Here is a 22,945-nt window from a genome sequence, read left to right as displayed (position 1 = left end):
CTTTAAGAAAGATAATACAGACTTGTGTGTTTTTTGATTTTTGGATTTAGGCGCTAAAAACAACTCTTGCTGTTCTAAAAATAATAATTAAAAAATGTCAGTAACCCTGTTTTCTTTGAGTGTTACATGGATGAAAAAATCCAGCATACTTTCACCAAACTTGATGATATTAAAATTGGTTTCTTCTGGTAGATTAGTAAAAGTTAGATAAACAAGTTTTTGCAGTTCTTTCTCAAGACCCTAGAAATAACAAAGTGTTAATTCTTCTTTGAAAAATGCAAAATTTACAAAATTATCAAAAAATGTTATAATGATTCGTTCATATTTTTTACAAAGAAAAAAGAAAAGTGCAAAAGTGCTAGCACAATGATAAACTCAACCAGTTAAGTCTTAGTTTTAAGATCTGGAGGGTTTGTTCCTTTAAAGAATATATTCATCAAAGAATATATACATCATAGAATGCAATTCCGTCTTCTGCCAAGGAGTTAATTGGTGGAGAACAATCTGCCCTTATGTGACTGGGATAATAAGTAGAGTCGTCAATCTCCAAAGTTCAGATCTTGCTAGCATAATTTTTGTTTTGTTTTCAAAATGTTTTTAATAGAAGTAATAAAATTATGGAGTATATGAACATGAAATAACATAACCATATAAAAATATTTAGCAATGTATTTATAGATGTAAACCTAGCACAAAACTCTGTCACAGTTTTAACTCAAACCACTAACAACAGTCACAATCTAACTATTAATACAATGATTGATTTTGACTTGGGTAATAAGTGGAGTCGTCACTTTCCAATACTGATGTCTTAATAAAATTCCTGCCATAGTTAACATAATGGATCGAACTTTAAGCCCACTTTCTTTTGTTGGTAAATTTAAAATTGTTCAAGAAAAAGCATTATGTTGCCACAGGTAAAAAAAAAGAATCCTAAAAAAAAGAAAAATGAAAACAGTGTCAAAAGTATACATGAAATTTTATTCCTATATTACCTTCATTGAGTTAGATAAGTCAATTAGAAACACCACATCCAACACATCTGTTGACACATTCTCAAATTCTGGGAAGAAAGTCAACATGCAGGCCTAAAAAAGTCTCACTATTTAACACAGATGAAAATGCAATCACAAAAGCATAAGTTTAGGACAAATAGAGCACCATAAACCTTGTTAGAGTTTCATTACATAAAGAAGAAAACAAGACATACTTGTTTGTTCGAATCAGTTGGATGGCGTTGAGCAATCATTCTAGGGACGTGAATTTCAGCAAGATCAATTAACAATTGAAATGAGTCACCAAGTGGTTCGTCCATAAGATGAACAACAGATTTTGTAGCAGTTTTCTAACAAAGTAACAGAAAAAGAAGTATTTTTGCCCAAAACATTAAACGAAAAAGATTATCTTTACCAAAAAATCAAAAAAATACCTTAATTTTAACTGAATGCGTTGGCGAGAAGATATTTCTTATGTCATATGGCATATCTACGGATAACTGGAGTGAGAAGTCTCTAAATCACATTCAAAGAAACACATAGTGAGGAAATAAAGTCGGCAATAAGTTTGAATACAAAAATAAAAGATATTAATGCAAAAGTTGCATACTTGAAGACTTTACCAATTTTAGAAGTATAGGTGCCTTTTTGCGAAAAAGAGAGCTAGCTGTTTACATGGCGAAAGCATTTATGTACTAAAGAATTGAGATCTCGAAATATTTAAAAGTTTGTAAAGAAATTAAAGTAAATGTCCTATTCAAAATAATTAACATTTTCAAAGTAAATTCATTAAAAATCTTTTTACATAAATTTAATTTTTCGCATTGCAGACTGAACACGTGATTAACAATTAGCACGCATAAAAAGTCCGTATTAAAATTAATTTTACTAACATGCACATTCACTTGAAAAGGACATTTATTAACCGTATTCGGTCCGGGGGGGGCGGATTCCGCCCCCCCCCCCCCCCCCCCCTCCCTGACGGTTTTTCTTTATTAACTCCTTATTGCTATGTTATATGGCTATGAAACTGAGTTTCGATATTTATCTATTAGACACCTACATGCCAAATTTTTAGGTCCCATACCTTTCAGAGGCTTTGATATTGGCCATTACTCGAAACTACCCCTCAAAATCTCTATGAAATCCTTATAATGGGCAAAATTTAATAACTCCTGTTAAAATTAATCTTAGAACTTCAAACTTGCAACACAACTTTGTTTTATTAAGAAGAATCATTGTGCTTAATTCGGACACATGATTAATCCGATTTCTCGAGTTTGTCGGATTTTACCCGAAAATCGGGGAAAAAACGGATTTTCGGGCGATTTTTAGCACTTTTTTATGCGATCCAAGTAAAAACCGGAAAATATGTTAAATAACTTTTATTCAGCTTTCAGAACCTTCAAACAGAATGCAAAAATTCGCTGTGGAACAAAAGTAATTAAATTTTAAGCAGATAGTGGCATTTTTAACAAATTTCAAGCTTCTGATGACGTCAGAGAAAATGTGCTGACGTAAACAAAAATATACGGCTGCCATTTTGTTCCTTTTACGACGTACTATAAGTGTGCCAAGTTTGATTCAATTGAACAACCCTATGAAAAGTTATTGCCCCCGGTCATAGTATGTTCGAAAAACCCCGGACCGAATAGGGTTAAGGGAATTCAAGTAGGGGATTATAGGTTAAGAATGGAGTAAGTGGTGGAATAGGGAAGAGAATATTAATTATTGTCTCACAATAAGAAGAAAATAAATATGTACCCATGTGAGTTAACATCATCAACATTAACAGTAGTAACCTCATCCTAAAAAATATGTATAAAGATTATTGCTTGGTCTTCTTTTAGGTTCATTACCAAATCTGAAATAAAACACAACGCCAGCTAAATCTTACTTGAATTTGAGTAGCTAAAGCAGTTTTCTTGGTCCATGGTGCCACACATCCAGGCAGTATGAAACTGATTTGTTCTCCTTCTAACGGAAGTTCTGCTACGTATGTGATTTTTATCAACACGTCAGCATGCGGTGGGAGATTCCCAACACTTACAGTGAAAACATCCTGCAAAGACCAATCATGAATTTGAGTGTTTAGTTTTAAAAATACAGTACGTAATTTTGATCTCAGATGCATCCATTTTGACTACATAAAAACCTCAGTAAAACCGTGTTACGTAATACAAGGAGAAAAGTTATAAATCCTAATAGATTTGTTTATCTTACAGCTTGTTCTTCTTGTTCTTCCATAAGATAAGCACCATGACTTTTGCTAATGGCTTCCTTGTACTCTTTTCGTGCTTGTTCTTTTTCTTTTACCTGACCGATTATGTGTTTACCATTAATAAACGCTTCGAAACCACACACTACAGGATAAAAGAATAAGTTAAAACATCCATTAATTAATACGCAAATAAAAATCACTACATTGTTATTGTAATACATTAAAAATAATTTTTTAATTACACAAACCTGCTGCCATACTGTCCATAGGAAAAACGTATTTGGCTTCAATAGCTTCAGTGCTTTCATTTGTGTATGCTTGAAGAACCACAACCTTTAAGAATGATATACAATTTTAAACATATTTAAGAAGAAGGAAACTAAGGGTGTGAATTCTTTATATGCTCGACTAAAAGGTTATATCAACTGTAGAAAAATTAAACACTTTTTTAATTGATTTAATTACCAGGCCAGGTTTTAGTAACTTGTTTTTCTATTCTTATATGCACTATTCAATAATAAATTAAACATATTTTGTCACAATTTTTGCTTGATAAATAAATATATTGATATTGATCACTCCATACCTCTGAAGCTAAATGTTGTAACTTTGCTCTGACATGAACTGCAGTCAGAGGTATTTTAGAATCGCCAGTACTTTGCAGACCAGCAACAACTTTGTTCAAGGGATTCTTTACATTTTGAACATCATCCAAATTGAAATCTAGTACATAATATGTAAAATTACTGATGCAAATACACAACAGGTCTTTAGTGCTTGTTTACAATTAGAGGTGTCATTAAACCTTCTGGGCAGTACATAGCACTGAAGAAAGAGAAAATTATGCTAGTTTAAGGCCATATACTCTGTTGCGACAGATTCTTTAATAAGATTTTACAACAGTTGTGAGACAAAAATAACATGCAAATCAGAAGTCTGAAAACATAATTTTATATATAGCCCTATTTACTTCCTACAATGTGACATATCTTCAAGTATAGCCCTACGTATAATATTTTACTCTGGAGTTTAGCACATGAGTAAATGCCATTTGAGGAAAATAACATCAAAAAATAACATGACGATAGTAAAAAAAAACTGTTTTTATTGTTTAAAACAATCTCATAGTTTGTTAAAGGAGAACTAACGAATGATAACAAGTTGTGCTTAAAATGTAAATACAGTGTGAATATTTTGTTAAATAGTGTTAAATTTTTTTATATTTGTGAGCGTTCGTTCTCAAGGTATTTTAGGTCAATGTAGTCCTACAGTACGGTCCCCGCAATGACAGTGTCAATTAGGACTTTCTGTTCGGTAAAATACTACTTTTTGTGACGTAAGTCTGCGGGGATTAAAACAAACACATTTTGAATGGACGAAGCGAGGGAATGCTAAACTGCGCCTCTTCTGATTGTCTGAGAGTAGTTCTATTTATCATGTTTTGAAATAAATGAGTTTATCAGAATAAAATAATGTTTCACCGTTATAAATATAGTTTTAGAGTTGTAGACATGAGTTATAACTTAAAGAAAATATGTATTACGTGTATTTAACTTTATTATGAAATTTTCCTTGTGTTATTTTTGTACCAACATCTTGAAAAACAACAGTTGCTTCATTTAATTTCCTAGACTTGAAAACAAAACTTCAAAAGAAACTTGGAGATTGCTTTCGTTTTGTTTTGCTGTCACAAAATCACTTCAATAATTCCTGGTGGAAACTAATGAAATGACAAATCAATCTCGGAAATAATTGTAGCTGTTATACAGTTTATATACTGTTTTTATGCTTAAAGAAGAAAACAGATCTTTCAAAGAACTTATATTATCTGCTACAGTATGTCCTGTTTAGTCTACAGTTACGGCTACAGTTGTAAAGGTATATCAAGGTGATCTTTACCATGTTTGTAGGATCACAATACTTTTTATCACCTGCCAGCATTATAACGTCTTTAGTAAGTATGTCAAAAACTTTCATGAATTAAACGTGAAATAAAACTTTGGTTCTTCCTGATTTTAGTTAAATCTATCAGCTTTATTTTTTCGGTATTATCTCAAACCAATAGATAAGTCTTGTCACAATTTTTCTTTTAAGACTAGTGTTCTCTTTATACAACTATTTTTATGTTGATTTTGTGATTTTAATTTTGTGTTGCTATAAATTGTCTTTATAACGAAAATTGCAGGTTCTTTTGGATTTGTCGAAAGAAAAACTAGACAGCTTTATGTTGAAACTTACTAGTGATAATTACGCTACAAATTGACAGAGCAACTATGTATTTACTTCTTTCAAATCAATACAATTAAAAATACAAAAGTTTTACCTCCAAGCATAGTCCATCACATTGCATTAATACAGAAGTAAGGATTTCAATTGTTATAAAATTTCTTTTTTTTAGTCATAGCTATATTCCAAACTTAGAAAATTTGTTTACTTTATCTTTCAATAATGAGTTTAAATTTCGTAAATATCATTGCTTTTTAAGCACGAAATGTTTCTTCTTTTAAAAGACATATTGCAAAAACTCACCAAATTCTGAGAAATAAGAAACTAGCTGAGCCAAAGTCTACCGACTCCACGGAACACAATCTGGCGCAACAACAACAGCTATGTGCAGTTTCGCTGCCATAAAAACCCTGAGCAAACACTCTTTAACAAAGGTTAAATTATTAACCAATCTGATCGAAGGTACAGTTCGAAACGTATTGGGCAAATAATAAAAATAATGTGCTGCTTTTACACCAAGTACCAGGTTTTGATACACATTTTTTGCATTTTGCAAATCTTAGGCAAGCAAGGTAAGGCAACACTCCAAATTTCCCTTGCCAAATTTAAATTGAATTTAATTAACTGAAAGATGGAATACATTACTAAATACATGATGGTGGGATCTTATAAAATAATGCGCTAAGTCTGACAAGCACAGTGGCGGTGTTCTAACCAAAAAATAAATGTCTTACATACTAATCGAAACCATTTCAATGCAATTATAACTTTGAGGAGAAATAACTTACAAACAGATGGGTGAAATCGGTTATCTTTTACCATATTAGTAACTAGAGACAATCTGGGATCAAAGCGGGGCAAATTTTCTTAAGCTGGGTCAACTCATCTGTTTTGTAACAGACGGATGGATTCATCAACAACCTTAATATATCTTCAATGGTTTGGCGAAAGCACATAATCATATACATTTTCATGATAACATTTTAAGCCCTTTTGTATCCATGGATCATTGGTATCGTCAACAAAAGTGACAGACCACTCCTATGTTCTTTTAACTAGTAAATGACTAAAACGCCACTAAGGCTAAACTGATTAGGCTTTTTGCTCAATCATTTACATTAGCTGATTAAATACCATAAAAATTACATGCGATATTTCCACAAATAACCTTTGGTTAAAAGAGAAAAGACAAGAGCATTACATTCTACTTGTACGCTACACCAAGCATGTTTTAAATGTTTTAATTACTCACCTTCCTCCGACAGTTCCACATCAGATTCAATACCTTCGTCTTCAGATAATTCAGGATTAAAATTGTGTACAAGAAGGTTGTCCTGTGGCGTTTTAAATTCAACAATGTGCCTAAAGAAAACATATATTTTAAAGTAATATATTTAATTATTTTTAGAGGTACATTCACATGAGTGGTGTATGCATTAAATCCCGATAAATCAAATGTTAGACTTACGTAATTTGCAACCTCGAAACATCATAAATACAATATTCATCATCCTATATAACAAAGAAATTTTCAACTGTATTATTACTTAAGAAATTCAGCAATGGGATACTGATTGGTTTTAAACTGGCACTGTACAATCCCTAGCCTGAGGCCAAAAAAGCCCTTCAACAAGGATTTCGTATTTACAGTGATTTATTTTATAGTAGTATTGACGTAACATGGAAGTGTGACTTCTTATATTCAAAAAATATTGGGCGAAATTAATTTTTAAATTTTAGTATTAGTATGGGTGGATGAAATTTAATTTTAATTTTAAGAAATACAGAATATGTATAAAGATTTTTTAAATTTGTTATTAATGATCAAGCATGCAAATGAATAAAACTGACACAACCTTATTTTTGTGAGATATTTATATGAAAAATATGGATTTTAACTTTGTTTTTAGTTCTTTAGCTATACTTATCAATTTTCATAGATTTCTGGAATAAAAAAATAATTTAAAAAAGATAATAGCTTGCTGCAAATAGTCCCACTCGCTCCAAAGCATGTATTTTCAACATGAAATATCCAACAATTTTATTAAAAGAAAAACATTTAGAGGAAACAAAGCACTTTTATTTACACTGTATGCTTTTACCCGATTGACACAACAATCGAATAATTTGATTGGTTTTGGCTTTATGAAGGCTTTGTACGTGGCGATAGCCTGATTAAAGTAGTGGCACAAAACATAAGCCAATAAACAAAAGATTTTCATAGCACACAAGAAATATCTCTTTGTTTCGTTTAACATAAATAATGATTAGATTTTGTTTTGTGAACTTACAAAACTTTTAAACTCTAATTCCAAATGTATGAAATTAAACATGCGCTTTCTTCCTTTGTGACTCAAGAAAAACACTTTCGCATATTGACCTGGCTTTTATTTCATTGTACAACATCAAAATCAGTTTATCAGGGTATTTTTGCTTTTAGCTTTTACAGCTTCTGTTAATTAATTGAACAAAAATGCTTGACACTTTCAATATTGCTAACAATGATTACTTCCATGCCACAGCTTTAATAACCTGGAGGTTACATCGAAACCTAACTTTAAATTCTTTTTGCAGCGTATTAACAGTTTACTTTGAGCAATAAAATTTACTATGAGCAAATAAATAAAATTTACAAAAACCATGAATTTGATAGCAAAAAGTTTCATAAATTCATACACACAAAAATAAAGTTAAATTGGTAAGGTGATTTGGGGAATTTAAATTTTTAGGTTTACGTTATTCCAACTAGGTTGTAAATAATTTTGACATCTGTATTATTTACTATGAAAAGTCAAAAGACAATAGATAATACAATATACCTTGAATTCGGAAGGCACTTTACTTGTACTTTTAACACCATGTGTGCTGTCAAAACCATTTGGAGGACCAACTAAACTCTGATTGAACTCATAATAATCCTAAACAAAACAAATGCTTTTAATTCCTTAAGGGATAAATATTTCAGAGCACTTCCTTCACGAAAATATGCAAATTTTTTGAGAGTCACATCTCATAAAAATTCATGGATTTTGAGAATAATTCTCGCAATGCCTTGAATGTTTTTAAATGTACATGTCTATTTATACTGAAAAAGTTTATTAAAAGGTCTTCAAAACGGCTTAAGTAAGATCTCTGTCATTGATGTTATTCTCCATCATAGCATATAACCTTTATTGCAAAAATATTGACAATCCAGTAATAAATAATACAGTCTTAAATAGTCTGCAAAATATAATGAATAACAGTAAAATAGAAAGGTTGTTTTTATAAGAAAGAGAAACAACAAGCTGTACTAAATAGCCCCTTAAGAAGGTAATTAATATCTCTGACAAGATTTTTAGGTCCTTGTTGTTACTTTAACTGACTTTATATGCAATAATTTGGTTTCTATACAAAATTTAAAAATAAATACCAAGCTAGGTTAGGTTTCTTTCACCAGAAAACTTGATTTAAAAGCAAGTTAAGTATTTATGTAGAATAAATTATGGGTATTAAATAATTTAAAGTCCTTTTCTCAGTTATAATCAGGTGTTACTTAAATTCTTAACGACTTAATTTTTACAAGAATTTGTTCCCTCGAGGTAAAGGAGATAGTAACAAACAAGAGTAAAGAAATAACAAAAATTACCTTTGTTTTGCCTAATGACAACTGACATGCTAACATAAATCGGCTACCAGTTATTAAAGATGGTTTTGAATACTTTATGCATGTTCTACATTTAAAAAAGAGATTTTTAAATATTTAAGAGGATTGAGGGCCTGAATGACAATTTTTGCTCGTAAAGGAGCATTTATTTAACGCCTTGTGTGTCAAAATACATTTGCCAATTCAAATAAATTTAAATTAAACATGTAATTTATTCTAAAAACTATCTGGTTTGTCGCTCCAGTATTTTTTATAACAATATGATTCCTTTTAATGTCGTGTTACATTTTTTGTATGTATCTATCTGTATGAGCCTGTATGCACTTAAATGTACTTTATTATAGAAAGTAAAAGCTTTACGTTGGACAGGTTGCGAAATATATTCCATTTCCAAGCATTCCAGCATCTGTACGGCTTCCACCATAATCATTCACCACAATTTTTGGTAATAGTAATCCTCTAAAGTAATATCAAAACAATGGTTATCAACTAATAGCTATAACCAATTAAACAATAACTCTGAATTTCTAAAATTTCAAACGCGAAAATTTTCTTCTTTTCTTAACTAAATTTTTGAATTGTATACAACACTGTTGAAATCTAAATTTGATGGTATTTACAATTTTCCTTTACCTTGACAATATTCCAACAAAATTTTTTGGCTAAAAGGAAAAAGAAAACAAATCCATAAGTTAAATGAAATATTAGCAAATAAACAAAGACTTGCATATTTGATAATTATAACATTTGCACATTCGTTAATTAAGTTAGCTGTTAATTCCCTATAAGAAGGTGGACAAGTTGGTTAGGTATTTACATGAAAACCAATATTATCCTTGTCGGCAAGATACTAACAATGTTTTCCCAAATACCAGATAATTTGTTTAAAATAGCTTTTCTAATAATTTATATATAGAATTTTATCTAGATTAAGTTCCTTTTACTGTATCAACATCAAATTCATTATCAATGACATCTGTTTGGCTTAACGTCTAACGTCTGTTTTCCACGCTTTTAGAAAAAAAAAAATTCAAAGTAGTACCTCAGAAGCATGGAAAAATGGTCCTGACTTGTCACCACACAATTTCGGTTCTGAGCAGCGATCCAACTCGAAGATATTTAAAACTTCAATCTCTTCTTTACTGTGTAAAAAGAAATAATCATTATAATTGTAATGCAAGTTTTTTTCCATATCTGCACAACACCAGAGAAACAAATAATTTTTCGGAACAGTTTTGTTGAAGTGTGATTGCAATCGGCTGCAGTTTTTACTAACGACCTCTTTCAGTAAAAAAAATATTAGAAGTATATATAATACCTATTAATAGCATTTATAATATCTTTATGCACGTCCTTGTATCTTTCACCATGCAGTTTTTCGATATGGCAGCCTAAAGCTGTATACTTTGCTTCAGCGCTGGTTTTAGTTTGCCAATTAGTAGATTCATTGATGCTTGCAAAATCTTTAATAAGCTTATTAAAAAAAATGATTTGTGAACAAAAAATACATGTAAAAACTTGAACACGAAACTTAGACAAGATACAAGAAATACAGATCATATACCTGACATAAATCTGACTTTTGAGAAATTATTTTCATGTTCTCAATATTGATCCTTAGATTATGGTGATGTTGAATGACATCATAAAATTCATCACTTAAATCTTCAACTGGCTGTTTATTCACAACACAATCTTTAAGACGTAGTAAAATCCCTTCAGCTTTCGTTACATCAGCCATATTGTATGATTTAATTGGATTTGTTAAAACTTCATTGAGTTTACCATGAGCTTCTGTCCAAAATGTATCAATTAGTGCAGAAACCTCTGAGGAAAGCTCATTTATACTTTCAAGTGTGCGATCTGGCCACTGAAAGGAGGTAAAATATATACCATGTTAGATCAAAAATATTATGGCAGCATCTTACTACACATAAAAGACACCAATTTTAAGCAAAGATAAACAAGGTTTACCATATACAAATATTCTGTCCCAATCATCAATGATTTTGATAGATTTGTTTGAAAAGTATTCTCAGCAAATAAATCACTCCATAAACCCAATACTTCTTCGCTTTCTCTTCCAGTTGATGTCACACGATACTCAGATTTAAAATCAAGAGGATTCTACATTAAAAAAAATTAATAGTTTGATAGAACAGAATTAATTATTAATAAATTTTTAACATTATTCATCTGTGCACATAGGATCAAGGCATTTCTGCAAACAAGAATGCAAGAAAGACTATCGTCATCTATTTATAAGAATAAGACACTGCAAAGTTAAGTGTCACTTGAGAATGCAGATTCTGTGTTGCTTATACAATATTTTGTAGACTGTGATACATTCATTGTTTTTTAGCAAAAATACTGTTTTACTTTTCTGTTGCTCCCTTACCACAGTATTTGAATCTGAAAATAAACATACTAAGTGGTTCCCTCTATTTTAAAAAAGGACAGGAGGCAAGGGGTGACTTGAATGGACACAATTAGTTAAGTATGAGCTTTTTACAAAGTTTCAAACATCAAAAGAAATTGTCGAAAGTCATAGTTTAGGCTTGCTTTCACATTAGTGGTTTTAATGTGTCAGAGAGACAGGCTTATTCTTTCTTTTTATTTTTGTTTTCACCAACCATTTCTCGTTGCGTATAATCTATACAGCTTAAAGTAACAAGAGTTTGCTGCAAGATTTTTTTCCCTAATCTTTCAGCTCTCATACAATGATTGTCTATAGTCATAATACTGTACTTTTTTTCATTGTCCTTTTTTAAGCTGATTTATAATAATTTCTAAGATAAAAGCTGTTTTGCTTTAAAATAAAAGTGATAATGCAAGATTATCTGTCCCACCTTAAGGCGGACGAAAAGTCTATAATGTTGGATCGGCTGTGTTATTAACACATTTATAGCAGTTTGGTGCAGGTAAACAAATCGTAACAACTAACCTTGCAATACAAATGACCTCCATATTGATGCCATACTCTGTACTTCTTATTGTTTTGTTCATCAACTTGCACATGCAACTCGAATAAATGAAAAGAGGTTTCCTCCTGTTTCGGAGATTCCTAAGTAAAATCACATGTTAACAGTAACAGAGCTATCTTTGAAATAAAACATATAAAGTTACTGTAAAGTTTAGACTCTCAAAGTTACCTTTAAAAGCACATATTTTGGAACTTCAAAAGGAGTATTCTTCCAAGGTCCATCTACCTTGTCTGACCAGATTCTAAATACAAAATACAGTTTTAAGGTTTTAAAAAATACACATAAAACTAAGTTAAAACTGTTTTAATTGATTCATGTTGCAAATTGATAAAAAATAATAAAAATTTTAAGACAAAAAACCAACATTTTAAACTTGTTTTCTGTCACAGTTTGTCATTTTAGTTGCTTCATAAAAAAGTAACTATTAACTCTACCAAGTTTAATTATTTTTCTTTTTAGTTTTTCAAATAACATATTTAAGGTTTTTATAGCAAACAACAAATGAACTACATGGATAAAAATGTACACCAATTTTGACAAGGCAGTCTATTACATATAAAAGGCTGCGGTGGGAAAATCGGAAAGAAATTTACAACATATCCTAAAATGAATTGGTATTCCAAAAGCTTTTTTAACGTAATCACATGAAACTATTTTAAAAAATTTCATTTTGACTGTCACAAAAATACAAACAAGTTTACTTTCTGTTTTAAAATTTGAAGAAATTAATAGAAAAAAATGACATAAAATACTAACTTCAGACTGGTAAGATCAACCTCTCTTTTTCTCATATTTGTGTCATCACAATGTTCTGAAAAAACAAAATAATTTTGTTACTACAGATTTTTTATTTTAATACTTTTAATACTTTTATTTTATTACTAAAAGTAGTGGTTAAAGAATATTACAAACTCAAATATTAAAATAGATGAGCAGTTTAAAAATAGAAAGGTATTGCGCTCCCGTAGGCTTAGCAACCTGTATCTTTTGTTTTGCAATAACTTTCTTTGTAAAAAATAAAATACTTGGAATCCCGCTCAACTCAAATTGTACTGTGTGGTCTCCGCTTCTGGCTGACATGCGATACTGAGCCTCATTGCGAGGATAAACAAAAAAAAAATCTAAAAATTGTGTAACACACAACATACCAATTACAATCTTTCCTGTCTTCAATTCATTGTTCTCCAACTTTCTGAAGACTAAATATGGCTCCAAATCAACCAGCTTTTGTGATAGCAAACAATTTTTAAGAAAGTCAGAAGTAATCACAGGGATGTTGTATGTTCTTGCTCGTTCACATCGAAATGAGGATTTTGCATATTCTGCTGTTGACACAATCACATGAGTTGTCTAAACATTTAAGTCAATTGTGAATTATAAAAAAATTGTATTTCATTCAAAAAAAGTAAGAAAAAGTCATTATAAAGACCTGCTTCTCCTTAAACACAACATGTTGATGGGCTGTGTACCGATAAAGTAATTTAAGATGGGTAAAACTGTTGTGAAAGTACTGTAGTTACCTATATTACACAGCACTAATTAAAAAAGGTACCTTGATGTAATGCAGTATTTCTAACTTATTAATACATAGACTAGTCGATAAAGCCCGTGGAAAAATCCACTGAGGCAGGATAAAATTGAAAAATAAGCGTCATATGAATTTTGATGACGTCAGCAACCCATCTGCAAAAAACCTTGTTTTTACGTTGCCTCTATTGTGCGGAGTTTAAAGCGCTGATCAAGAAAATGTATGTAATCACGTGCTTGATAAATGATTAATAAGATATAAAGGTTTAAAAAATTGAAAAAATTAAATTAAAAAATTTTTAGACATGCATTTTTCGGCAACATCAAAGGAAAATGAAGACATCCACTTTGCCTGTCACAGACACACAGACAGACACACTTAGCGTATTATTATATAGATATTTTAAACAGTGGTTAAAGAGAACATTTCCACCTTTTTCGTTTAAATATAATGAGATTCAATTAATTGGTCTTTTGCGGAAATGATTGTTTTAGATTTCTTTGAAAATTAATGTGTGTACGTTAGTAGACTGTACAACAGTGATTGATATTTGTCCATCAGGTTTTCCTCATGTTTCTTTATAATTTCAAAGTTGTACATAATACTGTTTAAACAAAAATAATATTATTCAAAAAAAATGGATGGATTACAATCCAGAGCAGGGTTGGATGCAGCTATTGAAGTAACTGTCACTTTTCGAAAATGTTTAGAAGAGCACACTATCAACATCATAAATAAAAAATTATTGTTCACAAATAGTAAAATTGGATAAGCAACGGAAAATGATCGCTTACGAGGTTAAAAACATGTGATAAAGATTCAGAGATTTTTATTGCCATAAGATTGCAGACATATTTTTACAAATAAAATGATAGCTAATCTTGGATTGGCCGAGGTGCAAAAATCGCAAATGTTGACAGTAACACTGATCAAATCGATGGCTCACATTAAATGACATTAGATCTTCCAACCCACAGTTAGTGGGGTCAAACTAAATGCAAACCGTATAAGGTAAGGAAACAAAGATAACTGAAAATCATTGAGTCTGGGCCAGCTCTTCTGGAAAATTTTATGCAATTACAGCTACTTAGAGCTCCTGGAGTGTACAATCCAGTAATTACCCAATCTTTCGATTTTTTTTTAAAATATTAATTTCAGAATAAATAATAACTAATAAGCATTGGGACTTCAGAGTTTATGCAAAATTTGTTTGACAGTTGATGAAGACATAATAAAAATGTAAAAGGCTTTTTGGTATAGTTTTTATGATAAAATATACTATCTATATGCAGTAAAACCCGCTACAATGACCACCTGTATAAGATAACCACATTTTGGTCCAGGTTAAGTGATTTATGGTCATTTGCTACTCTATAAGACAACTACCTGCCTAATTTGACAAACAAACACTATTCACTTTCCCATATGGATAATGCCTGTGGAGGCGACAATTTATTTTCTATTCAGAAACAGAAAACAAATGTCCCAAACATCAGTTGTGGCGAAGACTAAAACGAAAAAACCTGTTTGAGACAGCCACATCAGAGGCTGGACGATATTTTAAGTCCCCAGTGGCTGTTTTGGGTTTGAGTATGTTTAAACTTGTTAAATAATTTTTGCAGAACAATTAGGCAAGAACTATTTGGGGTAGCCATCTTTCCCTTATCATGTATACCCCAAAGTACACAATGTAAAGCCATGATTGTTATTATTTCATAAATATATTGTTAGGATTTACTTGTAGCAGTCAATTTTTACGGAAAGAATAGATGTCCTTTTTAATTTTTTCTTCCTTAAAATCTTTAAATAGAAAACTATATAATAGCCAATTTGTCTGATGTGGTACTTCTGTTTTTGCCTGTCAGAATGCATGTGCATAATAGGAACTTGGTAAACATTTGCAACTCGTCCATTCTAACCGTAACAATAAAATGTGGTAAACAAACACTTTGTAAAAGCCCCACTCCCCTCAAATGACAAAATTTTTTGACCAGCAAAATACAGCAATTATTTTTAAAAATGGCATGCCAAGGCTCTGTTAAATTTTTTTTTTCACAGTTTGATGGTTAAAAGTGTTATAAGGCAACTCCAACTTAATTAGTTGTTCTACAGGCAAAGTCGATAGAAGCTTATGGTCGGTTGGTCGGCGAAATAAAAGAATTTTATCGAGAATGAATGGTCGGGATAACAACAATAAAAATAATGAAAATAACAAGAGAGGAGGGTGTTACGACAATATTTAATTTGATTAAAAATGATTAAGTCGTCATATAAACAAAAGATGCATGATGCTTCTTTCTGAAAACATGAGGTCATTCATATATATATTGCATATAAAGGTACATTCAAGGCCAATTATATTTCAAAGTCAGGCCTGTCAATGAGCACATTCAAAATCCGTTAGAGAAAATACCGTGTTTTGCTTTAATTATAATTCTATAACATTCAAGCTGTAGCTGTACTGTTTTTAAATGAAGAAACAAGTATATAGGTAGTATAATTAAAAGCTGATAATATTTACACAAGTTGGACAAAATTTTAAATTGTCGCAATGACTCCTGATTGCTATTTCTGTTCAAGCATTCCACAAAAGAAATTAAATGTTATTAAGACTTACTTTTTTTGTAACAATATAACTAATAACACCACCATTTTTGGTAACAATCTGACGCAGATGTTGTTTCTCTTTAAGTGAAGCTGTGATTCCTAGGTCCAGTGTCACAACACAGTTTGAAAACATCTCTTGACCTGTTCAGCATTGACTTTTATTAACTTCTATCTATTCACTAAACAATAAATAAAAATAAATTCATTACATTAGAGTTATACGATTTACTAGTTACTAGTTTTTCCTAAATCAATTATAAGATAAAATTAGATCATTGGAACGAGTGTACCAAACTTTATTAAATTTGCAGAGAGTGTGTCAGACCACAGTAATTTCATTTGGAATGACGCTGAAACAATGTCTTTAAAAGGAAGATTCAAACATAATGTAAAAAAAGGACTGTGTAAATATAGTAAAAAGGGACATATTTTTAACACATCACTTTTTCTATCTCGTTTTCTAAAAAATGACATGTTCTAATTCACAGGTTCACTCACATGTATATACACAGATTAATATAACAATGCATATTTCAGCAGGCTGCCAAATCAAAAACTAGTTTCCTATTTCAGCCACCGTCTATTTATTTTTTGTATCATGACAACCTAATTTTCAAATCAATGTCAACATCTTAAGGTTGAAAAATTTTGAATATTACCCTGTTATCTTTAGATACAATGTATGTTTGCTTTGTGTTGGCAATTTTAAAGCTCAATTTTAAACCACACGTCGTGACCACAAATTTTTTATGTGAGTTACACGGTTTTTTTTATAAGCATTTTTGGGTTCAGCCTGGGGTTGCTAAGGCCTTTTTGCAATTTAAGCCTTAAAGTTGCTCAATCGTTGCTTCATCTGTACAAATGCATCTGTAATATAACCTGGAATCTCATTGAGCAAGTAAAAAAGCAGACACAGGCAATGAGTTTAAAATAGCATCAAATAGGGTAAATCAACATTACAACTATTTTTTTATTTCACTCAAATAGAAATGTGGGAAAAACATTCTGATTTAGTAAATATCAAGGACAGAGAAAGGTTATGGTCAGTAACCAATGATGTTTTTGGAATTTTTTGAACAGATTCTTCTTGCGAAAGACTGATCTAAGTGGTTGCTAACTGTGTAGTAGAATTCAGCCTAAGTTGCTTACCACTCTGCCAAAACTCAGCCTAGGCAGTTGCATAGCAGTTGCTTAATTTTTGACCATATTTCAGCCTCAGTTTTGTAGCAACCAGTTACTTATAAAAAAAACATGTGTACATCAAGTTTAATAAAAGCTTCACTAGAAGAAAGCAAAACAACTTTGCAGAAAAATATCTGGTGTGGATAAAGAATTTAAACTCTATAATAAATTTTGTTTACAAGAAAACCCAGGATAAATAAAAACACAGTTTCGTGTTACGAATGGGACCAAAACAGAGGGCCTAAAGAAAATATAAACTGAATATCACACATCTGAGATACTTTATAACTGAAAGACTTACAATTGTCCCATATGTAATATTTTTAATTTATTTTGCTTTCAAGTGCTTTTTTCAAAGCTATATTGAAAGAAAATCTAACTAGTCATGATAAAAAGTAAATAGCTTATAAAAGTGTTGAACAAAGTACTGTACGTTGAAGGCTATATCAAAATAGTTTAATCTTTGAAAAAGTTGAAAAATTGTTAAGGTTCGAATTTTTTGTCAGACAAATAGCATTCTTTATTAGTTTAGATAAAGCAATTATAACAGTCAGGTTGTCACTGTGAAAAGGCTCGAAAAAGAGCTTACTTTTTGTTTTCTTTTTAAAAAGATGGAAATTGGCATTTTCTGTCTGATATCCAGCAATCTTCAACTTTGAAAATATGAAACAAAATCAGTTACAAATAAAACGATTTTAAACAAAATTTAAACTGGGAACATAAAAATTAGATCTAGAAACTGGAACATTTAAGAAATATCTATAAAGTATATGTATACTTCCAGCCTCTTGCAGCTTGCTGTAATTTTGGGATGATCGAGGAATAAAACATTTGCCACTCATAATACCAAGAAGCAAAGCATGGGACACTTTTTTTTAAAAATTTGGGCAAAATTCTTGCAAACACCGATACTAAATTAGTGAAAATGCAGGAAGTTATGTTAAATGCTCTGTTGAATTTATAGAGCATAGTGAAGAAAAAAGTGGCTTGAATGTACATAATTTAATTCATCTGTGAAATTATGTTAAATGGTGGGGTCCATTATGGGCATGGTCATGCTTTGGGTTCGAAAAGCTTGAATGGTTAAGCAAATTCATGGAACAAAAAATGGATGTTGTCAGGTATGCTGAAATACAGCCAGTGTGAACAACAGAAATTTGGGCATTAATAAATTCAATGTGTTTTTTATTCAGATTTCAATTTCATTGAATGGTCTGAAGAATATTCATAGAATCAATGATTCGTCTGGAAATAGTCAGGTGGTCAAAGACTTTTTGGGTCCATTGCTTCATTCAAGAAAGTACATATAGAAAATAAAATGATCATTTTTGATAGGAAATTGAAGGAACCTTATGTATAAATAACTTACAAACTCACATTTATTGCATTTACTAGATATCAAAGCTGGGCTTCAACTCTTGATTGGTGTTGCTTTGGTGATCCTTCTCAAGCAATTCCGTCTTCCAACGCAACTATTAATTTACTCAAGCAATTCAATATAACAGTAACGGATGTTTTGAAAAAAATATCTCCGTCTAAAAATAAAAAACATATCATACACCTGTACTGAGTATAAAAGAAGCAAAAAGACAATAAACTTTGCTGCAGTTGTCAATGAAAATAGTGATGTTTCTTTGGTGATACTACATTATTTTATTTATGTTAAAACGAAAAACATGGTGCTTTATGTTGGACATCCACTAAAAAGAATTAATGACTGGTCTGTTTTGCCAATGTACAAGTGTAGTCAGTTAATGAGAGTGCAGGAGGAAAGGTATGGTGTGTTCTATTTGAATGCAAAAATTGTTTATTTTGTCTTCTGCTTGCAATGTAATTCTGGAGCTACTGTAGTTAAATAAGTTCTTTATATTTTAGTCATAGTGTAGTTTTTGGGAATGCGAAAAATATCAAAGAAAAATTATTCCTAATTAGTGGCAATGAAGAATTTCTATGTGTTGCACGCATACCGAACACTGTTGAAGGAGATTGAAAAAACAGTTAAAAGTACTGGCAATTGTAATTACCTTTATTTGAATATGAATTTGTGAGGATAAAAGAAAAGGATCTAGTAGGAGATATTTATTTTTTTGTGTCAAAATGTTATTTTTTATTTTTATTCTTGTAAAAAGTGGATTTTCTGTCCTATATAGGTCGTTGTATCAAGCACAAATAATTTAATATCAATCTCGCTTTGAAAATATCTCGAAATCTAGTGAAATCCAAATTTTGGCCATGGGTGGATTCTTTTTGGTTTCTTTTGCCTTTAAATTTCAACATTTTCTTAAACCAATCGAATTTGAAAGTTCAAAATTCTCAAAACCAGAGTGAAGCCAGTTTGAAGCCACTAGCATAAGTTCCAGAATTCTCAAAGTCCAAAGAAACCAACTTGAAGCCGCATTTAGAAACCATAAGAATCCACCTTGAAGCCAGTTCATACATTTTTCAATCTTTTGAAGCCAGAAGAATCTAATTTGAAGCCAGTTTATATATTTTCAGAAATTATAAAGCTAGAATTTTTTTCATATCTGGCTTCAATGTGGATAAACCGGTTTGAAACCATATAATCCACATTTGAAGCCAGAACGCATTACCAGGGTCATTAACTGCTCATCAAAAGCGCATGATCATGTACATTTTCTTGATCAGCATTTTAAGCTCTACATAATAGAGGCAACATGAAAACAAGGTTCTAAATTATTTTTTTATGGATGGGTTGCTGACGTCATCATAATTTAAATGACGCTTCTTTTTCGTTTTTCATCTGCACAAGTGGATTTTTTCACGGGCTTTATTAACTAGTAATTATATAATAGTTTCTTCTTGATCATGTTATTTGTGCAAAAAAGCCACATCAACTTTTTCGAATGACCTCTGGTATTTATGAGATTCTGTTGACTCTTGTAGCCCAACAAATATTGAAATCATCCGTAAGAAGAAAAGCAATCTGCGGCAGTGAATGTTTATTTCTTTGACAATTTGTTTACATTTGTTTACATTACGTTAGTAAGCTTATGCAATGTTCTATTTTTAATAACATCGATTTAACCAATGTCAATGGATTCAACCACATTTGTTTGAGTAAAAACCCGCCTTAATATTCTTAACCTTTACTCGTTCTGTGCATCAATCAAGATTTGAGTCTGCATCTTGTTGCGTTCAAAAAAAAGAGATTAAAGAAAAATGCGAACTATTGAAGTGAAGGAAACAAATCAATACCAAGAAACGAGTTGTCAACCTCATGCCCAGGATCGTTTGTCACATCTTGACATTGGAAAAGCATGAGCAAGAAAAGAAACATTGTATTGACATCTAAAGTGAAAAAGAACCCAGGCAAAGGGGTGGACAGCATGTTACTAAAAGAAGCAATGTGCATAGAAAAAGGCTTATATAAGAAGAAAATGTTTTCATCATGCAATATTTTGATTTAAACTTTTTTCATCATGGATTCTTAAAAGTAATATATATATACACAGTTTAGTATAGGAACCAGTAAAATCTGCTTTATGGCTTGTTATTCTTATTTTGGAGCATTTATGCCCCTTGTTCCCAGGCTGTTGAGTCTTTTTCCATATCTGGATAAGGAGATTTTTGTCTCCCCGTTCTGATATGACAAAGAGACAATAGGTGATAGCTAGGGTTGGCTAACTTAAAAACTTTTTTTGTTCTTATTTTCTGAAATGTGTTTATGAACATCGCTGGTCAATACTAATATTACTTTGCGGTCATTAAAGAAACAACTGCAAGTAAAAAAACTTATTTAAAGAGAATTGCAAGAGAATTCATAATCTTCTTCTTATCCTAATATGAAAGAAATTAGATTTGAAAATTTATACATGATTTAAGCCTGTAGCTTTTTATTTTGTTCTCTCAGAAAATATCAGAGGCTCATGATTGCTTAAAAGCTTAATATTTTGTGTTGTTTTAAGTATCTTTTCACTTTGCATTCTTTTTACCTTTAGGACTCTTTTTCTTGCATTTATTTTTACAAAAAGCACTGGACACAAGAGGATAAGTAAATTTTTAAGCCACAATGCCAGTCATTTCTAAACTTTCAAAAGACTGACAAACAGGACAACAAGTCTGAAAATTACTTTAGTAATGTTAATACCTGCAGTGATGTTTCTATCTTCATTACTGTGACAAAAACATTTTGAATGATTTTCTCTGCATAAAGGTCAACATAAAACACATTGTATTTTTTTGTCTGTGGTTAAAAAGGTCAAATGTCAACAAATGATTTACGTACACTATTCCATACCATGACCTTTCTAATTCAAAACCTTGACAGCTAAACTCATAATTTTTTAAAAATCGTTTTTTTTTTTATGAGCATGCGGTTAGCATTTTTTTAGCTTAAAAATAAAAGTTTATTTAAAATACCCAAGCCTGTTTTTGAATTCTCATCATATGCTAAACATTTAACCAGCCAGCTACTATCTAGCAGCGTTTAATACTGTTTCGTTTTCGTTTTGTTTCTACACGACCTTTTACACGAAGTCGGCTTATTAGGGCTACCGCTGACCTTTTCCAACCTCGATCCCAGGGCCTTTTTCTTCTCTTTTAGATTACCGGTGTTGGCCCTTTCCAATATAACAATGAAAGCCTGTCGGCAACAAACGGTAGCAGTGTTTGAACACAATGTAACCTATCAGTTTATGCAATCAATTATTAATAATCAATTTATTTGGTAAGCAAGATTAATAAATTATGTACAATAATTCATAAATAACTTTATGACTATGCGTCTTCAAATTTATTTTAGTAAACGATTGTAAATAATTGTATTAGAACGAAGATGGAGAGCGAACGTACAGAGCACCATGCGTTCGAGCCCCGCAAAGTACCAGTGCGTTGGGATAGTTATTCCGCTAAAATAATTTGAAAAGCTTAAACGCGACAGTGATTCCGAAACATTTTGGGGTAGTTTCGGTCTTGTTCCTTTCTGCAAGGTGTTTTTTGCTTATTAATATTATACATATTATACACGCTTCTTTGTTACATTTACGCTTTTTTGTTTCCAAAAATTTGTCAACACTCATGTCTTGTTTTTTCTTTCTATTTTTTGAAAATTCCTGCCGCGCGAAATATTGTCAAAAACACTAATATCATCTGCGTTTTAACACTTCTGTATATAATAATCCGGTCCGTAAGATATTTATTAAAAATTGAATTCTTGGTCCCACCTTTGCGTCCGGGGTCCTGGTCCCACATGCCGGCTTTTCCGTATCATAACGAACTACGATGGGGAGTGGTTAATTACAAAGGATCTCCAAAACAACAACAACGAATAATAACTCTCTACTATAACGAAACTTATTGTGGGACTTAGTGATAAGGCAAAATTGCTTTCTGCAAGCTCCCCACTCAGTCTTTTAATTTTTTTCGTATGGTTTAAGATCTTTATTTTACTAGCTGATGTATATTCTCTATTTACTTTAAAACGATACAAACTTGTATATATAAACGAACTTGTAACTCTCTCTCACGAAAAAATACACAATACTACTACTACTAACGCAGGGCTCTATATTGTGTTTTAGAATCGAGAATGAAATC

General features: G+C 31.1%; 1 protein-coding gene across 6 annotated transcripts in view; it reads right to left on the bottom strand.

Moving 5' to 3' along the window:
- The window catches only part of LOC130644804 (protein mono-ADP-ribosyltransferase PARP4-like), a 55,105-nt gene extending 32,855 nt beyond the window's left edge, over positions 1–22,250 (bottom strand). For all 6 annotated transcript variants that reach the window (XM_057450540.1, XM_057450543.1, XM_057450541.1 and 3 more), the window contains exons 1-27: positions 21,498–22,250; positions 18,767–18,924; positions 16,218–16,386; positions 13,221–13,422; positions 12,829–12,883; positions 12,241–12,313; positions 12,033–12,152; positions 11,063–11,215; positions 10,653–10,958; positions 10,407–10,561; positions 10,131–10,230; positions 9,722–9,750; positions 9,449–9,547; positions 9,071–9,155; positions 8,262–8,360; positions 6,911–6,954; positions 6,695–6,804; positions 3,803–3,939; positions 3,465–3,549; positions 3,219–3,358; positions 2,893–3,057; positions 2,760–2,803; positions 1,430–1,511; positions 1,211–1,345; positions 996–1,088; positions 150–240; positions 1–74 (exon numbers count right to left, since the gene is read on the bottom strand). In XM_057450540.1, the coding sequence (XP_057306523.1) occupies positions 1–74; positions 150–240; positions 996–1,088; positions 1,211–1,345; positions 1,430–1,511; positions 2,760–2,803; positions 2,893–3,057; positions 3,219–3,358; positions 3,465–3,549; positions 3,803–3,939; positions 6,695–6,804; positions 6,911–6,954; positions 8,262–8,360; positions 9,071–9,155; positions 9,449–9,547; positions 9,722–9,750; positions 10,131–10,230; positions 10,407–10,561; positions 10,653–10,958; positions 11,063–11,215; positions 12,033–12,152; positions 12,241–12,313; positions 12,829–12,883; positions 13,221–13,422; positions 16,218–16,340 (2,799 nt within the window). In that variant the 5' untranslated portion in view covers positions 16,341–16,386; positions 18,767–18,924; positions 21,498–22,250. The remainder of the gene's footprint in view (positions 75–149; positions 241–995; positions 1,089–1,210; positions 1,346–1,429; positions 1,512–2,759; positions 2,804–2,892; positions 3,058–3,218; positions 3,359–3,464; positions 3,550–3,802; positions 3,940–6,694; positions 6,805–6,910; positions 6,955–8,261; positions 8,361–9,070; positions 9,156–9,448; positions 9,548–9,721; positions 9,751–10,130; positions 10,231–10,406; positions 10,562–10,652; positions 10,959–11,062; positions 11,216–12,032; positions 12,153–12,240; positions 12,314–12,828; positions 12,884–13,220; positions 13,423–16,217; positions 16,387–18,766; positions 18,925–21,497) is intronic.
- Between the last annotated feature and the right edge of the window lie 695 nt (positions 22,251–22,945).

Source organism: Hydractinia symbiolongicarpus, chromosome 5, assembly GCF_029227915.1.
Source record: "Hydractinia symbiolongicarpus strain clone_291-10 chromosome 5, HSymV2.1, whole genome shotgun sequence".
Taxonomy (NCBI): domain Eukaryota; kingdom Metazoa; phylum Cnidaria; class Hydrozoa; order Anthoathecata; family Hydractiniidae; genus Hydractinia; species Hydractinia symbiolongicarpus.
The sequence above is the reverse complement of the archived record's forward strand: the minus strand, read 5'-3'. Positions and strand labels throughout refer to the sequence as shown.